Here is a 7,563-nt window from a genome sequence, read left to right as displayed (position 1 = left end):
AAATATGGATGAGAAACCAGGAGCCATAAATATGCAGCACCTGGTCATGACATGATCAATAATGTTGATGCACCTGGTGTGCATATTCTCCCATCAAGCATTGGATCTCAGTTCCGTCACCTTTAGAGAGGCGGCTTTACAAGGCTGCTGGTCTATACTACAGTTTCCACTGGCAGTAGAATTTTCCAAACCCTCCCCACTGGATAAGAGAGCTGTCCATCAGCCAGATATTCCCCCCACTGCCAAGCCCCACTATGCACTAAAGACCATTGCAAGTGATACAAATAGACATCTTAGCTTGGGCTAGTGTCATGGTGGTGGAGTGGTTAGTGTACATACATAAATAAATAATGATGCTGCCTTTATTCTTACAGTTGTGACTGAAAAGGGTTTACAAGAGCAAATGTTATAGACATCCATTAAGAAGTTGCTGTCTCTTTAATTTCTCACCTGAAAGCTGGTTGTGGGAACTCTCTCTAGTGACAGCACCAATAAGGTTCTTTTCCAGTGACAGAACGGAAGCTTTGCTCCTCTGAACTTGAGAAGGAGTGAGTTTAGTATCATGTCTGTGCTGACATGATGATCCAGAGGTCATTAAAGTGGTAACATAAACTCTCAAATTTCATTGTGAAGGTAGTATTATTAGAAAACGCTAAGACACTTTAACCTTGATCCAGTATCAGGTTACGTGACACACCTAAGTAATACATTCTAATTGCTAACACAGTAAAAAAAAATCATGAAGCTTCTCTCACCTTTAAAGAATAAAAGTAATATTATTTTTATTGACTAACATGACTGCTGGTACATCAGCTACATCAGTTCTGTCATCAGAAGCTGATAGTGTTAAGTAAATTTCTAGGGACTTGATGCAAATTACAAGTTTTAATATGTAGCTTTCTTTATACTGGTGACTTCATTGAGTGTAATGTCTAGTAAGAAAAGAATTCCACAAGTTAACACGCATGCTCAGACATACACAAGTTTCATATGAGAGCTATATACTGTCTATTTATACTCCATTTGTAAACCTTATTTAAGGCATAACTTGTTTCTCTATTTATGTATGACTCAGTTAAAAAAAAAAAGGTGACGCAAGCACAAAGCAAGCAATCAGTCACAAACTTTTTCTGTTTTCTTGTTGAAAGTCTGCTGGAAGTGATCACCTGACTTTCCCACTGTAAAGACAAGTTTGCAGGACACGTTAGCCTTACTGGATAAATGTGAGAAGTAAGTTCCGCCCCTTCTTCAGCTTCATTTGACAGCCACCAACTTTTGTTCCCTGTTCACTGGAACTGATAATTTCCCAGAACCTGAGACAGCTGTTTGCTCTGTGTGCTCTCACCTGCCGATGAGATTTCCAGATGAACTGAAGAGAGTAAAAAGCTAGTCTGGGGAAACAATGGCTGAATCGCAGCTTGACTGCTTGGATGATAATCACATTAACGAAAGAATTCCTGACTCCAGAGCTGAATTTTACTACAGTGAACAGCAAAGATTAGCTATTGATGAGTTAATAGAAAAAGGTGAACATGAGTTTAAAGAAAAAGTCAAAAAGGAGAAAATGAAGGAATTTCTGTCAGCCAAAGAACTAAAAATGTTAAGGAAACACTGGCGCAAATATGATATCACAGGAAAGGAAGGGGGTGATTCTCAGAGTAAGGACCACGAAGGAGAGGAATCTTTATACTGGCCAGTGATGTCAGATGTAGCAATCCCATCACTGGATCTAGGGTGGCCACTTGGTGGATATTATAAGGGGGTCACACGAGTGAATGTATACGTGCATCCCCCAAAAGAAAATACACCACACATAAAGGCAGTGGTCCGGAAACTAATACAAGATGCTCAAAAGGTGAGAAAAAGTTTCCCTGTTTAGTACTGCAATTTTTGTGTCATTGAGTCCAAGATTATAATCATAAATGTGCATTTCCTGAAAACTGTCCAAGGTACTTAGGGAAAAATAGCTCAGCTTATATTAAGTAACAGCAACCTTGTTTTTTGATTACCAAAGACATTTTTATCCCTGAAAAGATGTAACAAACTGCATATGATTGGTGACATAGCACTGAACTGGGGATTACATTATGAGTAAAATCCAAGCCAAGAATTTGCAGTCAAGTAGAGCACAAAATGAATAAAGTATATTGTTATGCATGTATATTATACTGTATACCAGAAAAATGCATTTTATAGCCATTGTATCCTGAAGTTACAGTGCAGGACCAAGGCAGGAGACAGCAAAAAATTGTCTTTCTTTTCATCACACACACACACAGCCTTACAGCACCGACAGATCTTATAAAATACAGGAAGGATAAGTGCTTTGCTAAGGACTACAAAGAATACAAAAGCTTTATATAACAATCAAACGCAAATCAGTAAGTTATACTTCTGTACCTTAGCTACAAGTTCAAGGAACCGGGTTGAACATATTTACAAAATTATAAATTGAAGTAATTACTGGCAGTACAGTGAGGGCATGTCACAAGACACTTTCAGATTTCATTCTCAGCTGTGAATTCCAGCTCATTTAGGCAATGAGAAAAGCCTGCCTGCTGTTTCCTGAGAGCATTAAGGAGGTATTTCTTTTAGAAAGTGATTGCTACTGTACTCTGCCAGTGCCTGGGGTCTTTCCTTAGACATGCAAGTTTCTTTTTAGCTCAACTGCTGATGAGTGTAAATGCCCTGCATTGGTAGCTAACAGTAACAATGCAGGTTTCAGTCAGTACAGCTTGTGAAAATCATTTGATTTATCAGAGTTCACACAGAGATACACACACTCACACTTACACTTAAAACTATTAATTCTATGAGCAAGTTTAAACTAACATCTTTAAATATTTGGACATGTTTGTATCAACCTTAAATGCAGTAATCCTTAGGTAATGCATGCCCAAAACACACAAGCCTGTGCCCACAACACACGCACACATCTGAATAAATAAAGAATGCTTGTTTGGGAGAGTTCCAGAATGTGGATCCTGTTCAGTGCTGCAAACTTAAATTGCTGATATAGGCTCATAAGCTGTAGTGCTGGTATTTCCATGGCTTCTGATCTGACTTTCCCAACAAACTTCTCTCTTTAGGTTTTGCAAACTGAAAAGGAAGGTTAAGGACTACAGTTATTGCTACTGCTTCACTGACAGTATAAAGTAGGCAATGTGTGCTTTCTTCTTGTGTTCCCTGAAGCTTCCTCCTCTGCTCTTTACTACAGCAGTTTCCAGTACTTAGTTGGTGCCATTTTCTGTCCAGGGATTGCTTTTCACAGCAACCAGATAATTTCCTTCCCTCTGTAAAGTTTTTGTTTTCTTTCACTAATTAATGAATGCCTGCCTTATGTCCATTGTATAGCTTTCTGCTGTACTAAGTGGAAATGTTCTTGCTTTGCAGAATGTATATTTTCTTATGAAGGAGACACTATACCTTCTTATACCCCTGGCATGCTTTCTTCTTCCAACAAGTGCGTGCAGTACTCTGGCATCAAGATAGTTTTCCAGCATTCAGGGGTTTCCTCGTTCTCAAGCCAGAGTTACGGTAAAGATACCATAAGGTCATCTCACCTTTGTCATTAGCAAGTAGTAATACTTTGCTAATCATAGCATTAGCAGCACTCGTTCCTATTTTTCCTTACAATAAAATATTACCATGAACTAAACAGGCTAATATGTGATTGTCAGGTACATACGTCACATAAAGGAAAAGGTGAAATGCAGGAAGGGCAAGTGCTTTGCTAAAGACTACAAAGATGCAAACACGTCATACTTCCTTTCAGTTATTAATAATGTCATCTAACTTTCCTAAAACATTACTCTTAGGAGATTTAAATGTACTATAGGAGGTAAAGGCCATCTTCCTTCCTCTTTCTACAGTAGTAGAATAAGGTTTTATCAAACTGGTCTCTGAACCCACAAGGCCTAATCCTAGTACTGGGAAGCACACTCTCCGGGACGGATTTTGTTTCCATTATCCTCAGATGCCATTTATCAGTAGTCTTATGTTTAGTTACCACAGTATCTTTGCAGCTGTTTAGCCAGGCAGAGGCTAGCATGTGAAGAGGAGAAGAAAACATCTAATGTTGAACTTTTTCACAACAGTCAGACATTCATCTGTGGAACATATGAGAATGTAAGGGCTGTTCACCAGCTGTTTTGCAGAATAACTGTAGTACAGAAGGCTGTGCCCTAATAGCTCAGGCAAGTAGAGTGTTGGTCTTGAGAGCCATAGTTTGTGAGTCTAAATCTCTGTAAAGCTACTAGTCATGCTTTGAATGCAGAATACTGCATTAATATCATGTTACCCCTCCTGGAAACATACTCTCTGTAAAAACAGAAAGAGTTAGCAGCAAACTAGGGTCAGCGGTTTCAGCTGAACTCAGATGGGTCACTGCTTTTTGCAAAGCTACTTGGCTGAAATGTAAAAGTACTTCCTTGAAGACAGGACATGACTTCTGCTTTTTGCTTAGGAAATAGTACAAGAGGCTTACCAATAAAAACAATGTACAGTTCCTACTGAGGCAAAGTTCTTTGCTTTCAAATCCTAGAAGCTTTTGTACAGGCAAAGGTCCAAAATCTCCCCTATAGTCTCACTAACAGAAGGTGAGGCTCCCTGTCTCACAGCTGAGACATACAGGCAAATTATTAGCAAACTGATTTGACTGTAAGTTCAGTTCTGCAAACAATTTGCCTATCAGGCCTCAAAACATAATGTTCAAAGCATATATGTTTTTGCTGTTGACTTTCAGTTTATCAGTGTTTCTCTGTTCAAAACAAATCATTGTCTCAATGGCATTCCATGCTATGAACATGCTGGGCCAGATGACTGGAATGTGAAACAATTTCATTGCAATTCCACTGGGACACAGCATTAGTGTTTGTCTTTAAACAGGTACCCTTCCCTTTCTTGAACTTTGGATGCTGGTAAATATAGTAACGATTCCCAAATCTGGTTCAAGCAGTAAAGTTGATTCTTATAGTTCCACTTGTTCTATTGTCCCCTTTGGTGAAAATCCTGGAAAGGATTGTTTCTGGGCAGTTGTAGTCACATCCTGACAGATATGCCTTGCTATCCAGTCAACATCATGATTTTATAAAAGGTCATGATACTATTATTATATTTTTAACCTCATTCAAGCAAAATAAACTCTGTAGCTGACAGGCAGAGTTGACACAGGACTTTTCAAGGCCTTTGATTCATTCATCCACATTCTTCTAAACAAAGAGCTCTCTCACTCTATGACCTCAGCCATATTGTCTTTAGTTGGTTCTCTGACCATCTACAAAGTTAATATTTCAGAGTAACCACTGAGAAGGGCTAGCCTCAACTGCAATTAATAACATTGTCATCCTGTTCACCTCTGACCATCAGGCTAACCCCCAGCTGCTCTACTGAAACATTCATCACAAGGAGTAACAGCCCTACTGGTCATTTCATCCCCTAGGGGAGACCATGCCAGTGATGGTGCCACTGTTCATGAGTGGGTCAGCTTTTGGCTTTAGAACTGCCATTTCCTTATCTATGCACAGTGATTTCTTGGGGAGTGAGCATGCAATGGACATTGTGTAGCAATGTCACTCACTTCCATGAGGAACACAAGCTTGCAGATACCCCATTTCCCCAAGATAAATACTTCTGCTGGCTCTCGGGTCATCACAAACATGAGTGAAGAAAACTTTCATAGACATACGCCCCCACCTCCCACCTTAAGGTAAGTAAGCAGGCTCTGTATCCCCATTCATATCCCACCCACCGTCAGTTCCTTCAGTGACAAGACCACAATTAGACTTGGGTTGTCTAGGGCATAGTTAGGGCCTTATCACTCTATGCAAGAGACTGAACTGCAATTAATAAACTGTGGCACTCCCCAGGGATCTGTCCATAGACCACTTTTATTTACTCTGTATGTAAATTCACCCAGAATTTCCTAAAGCAACAGAAATATGCTCTTACATGCTGTTGACATGATCATCTGGGATTCTGGAAACTCCCCTCAAACAGTCACATCTACTCTTAACAAAATGCTGACACAGTTATGCTGTGGTCTAAAACAACTAAGCCTAAAAGTCAACCATGGCAAACTAAAACTGTGCTGATCGTCATTCAGAAGCATCTTAACATAGTCAAAGAAAATTGCAGTGACACTGTCCCCTTTGGATAACATTTGGAGAACGTCTTGATACAGATTCTTAGGACGCTGGTTCTATTCCTCCCTTTCCTTTATGATGCACATTCCCTGACTGGCGGCTGCTGCTCATTGCATGTCTGAGAATGTTAAGTGCATCCCATTGCTATACCTACTCCTTTAAGTGGCATTGAATGGTCTTGCATGAAAGTGCTCTATTTCGAAAACCACCCATTACAAGAGAAAGCACTTACTTCTTTACTTGTAAGGCCAGGGATGTAAGCCACACAACCCAAAATGAGCTTGGAGATTGTCATTTCAAAAGACCTCTATGCAGTGCTGTGTATTTACAGAACAGGACAGGGAAGAGCATGCTGAGTTGTATCACCAGATGTGCTGGGTGCCAGTACCAAGTAGAAGGGGACTACTGCCATAACCACCTCAGAGGTGAGGCATACAAGGGCAGGGACAAAGTAAAGCATTCTGACAAGTATCCATGACTATGCAACAACCTGTGACACTCATCTACTTATTTATTTGTATTCAATAATTTTGATTAATTTGTCATACCAAGTTCATCATAGATATAGTTTTTTCAGGTAATATCAATGATAAACTTCAGAAAGGTCTTACAGTACAATATGTAGTAGAAAGTGAAAGCTGAAACTATTGGATTACATACTATACACACTATGAACACACTAAAATGTAACTTGTTTTGTCACGTAGGAACTCATGGACAGCAGCAGGATCAGTGCTGGAATTTGTTTTCAGACGGTCAGATTTTATGTTGAAGCACTGATATGTAACCAATATCTTTGTGAGGGCATGTATATCTATTTTATTTGTTTTATTTTTGTTTGTTGATTAAGCTGTCTAGCTGGGTAAATCAAACTTGCAGTGGAGATCGAGGGGAAAAAGGTCCAGACATGCATGGCTTAGTTAAAAAAATCCACAGGATAAACAATTGTCAGAAATTACAAGACATCAGTGCATACATAGGAATATAAAGTGAGAACTCTGACAATGAAAAAGACAGGTTAATGTGTGAAAAGATCTAACCGTATAACTGTGGCCTTATTTGACCTCCCTAAATCAGTCAGAAGGTTACTTCTGCTTTTTCATGCTGTACATCTCACTTTACACTGAAATCTTCTCTCGCTCTCATAATCAGCTTCCCTCTTCCTCCCTTCTCTTTGCTTTGCACACCCTTATTCATTACCTCAGCCTCTGCTTCTCTATATTAATTTATTTTCTTCTTCCTCACTTTCACTATTCCTACTTCTTGCCATTATCTGGATCGTTTATAGTTCCTAAGTCCTACAATGCCATATTTCTTGTCTTACCTATATACTTGTCTGTTATATACCATACGTTTTTGCACATGATTTTCTAATTCATCTGCCTGTTCTTTTTCTCCATAAGATCTACTTAAAAATGAC

At 39.3% G+C, this 7,563-nt stretch overlaps 1 protein-coding gene across 1 annotated transcript in view; it reads left to right on the top strand.

The window, feature by feature from the left end:
• Window positions 1-1,142: 1,142 nt before the first annotated feature.
• Window positions 1,143-7,563, top strand: part of FAM83F (family with sequence similarity 83 member F) — a 305,909-nt gene continuing 299,488 nt past the window's right edge. The window contains exon 1 of the mRNA XM_044068588.1: window positions 1,143-1,855. Within this exon, the coding sequence (XP_043924523.1) occupies window positions 1,403-1,855 (453 nt within the window). The 5' untranslated portion in view covers window positions 1,143-1,402. The remainder of the gene's footprint in view (window positions 1,856-7,563) is intronic.

The sequence above is a fragment of the Protopterus annectens genome, chromosome 1.part0 (assembly GCF_019279795.1).
Source record: "Protopterus annectens isolate FY-2018-M chromosome 1.part0, PAN1.0, whole genome shotgun sequence".
In the NCBI taxonomy this organism is placed as follows: Eukaryota; Metazoa; Chordata; order Ceratodontiformes; family Protopteridae; genus Protopterus; species Protopterus annectens.
This window is presented reverse-complemented; position numbering and strand designations above follow the sequence as displayed.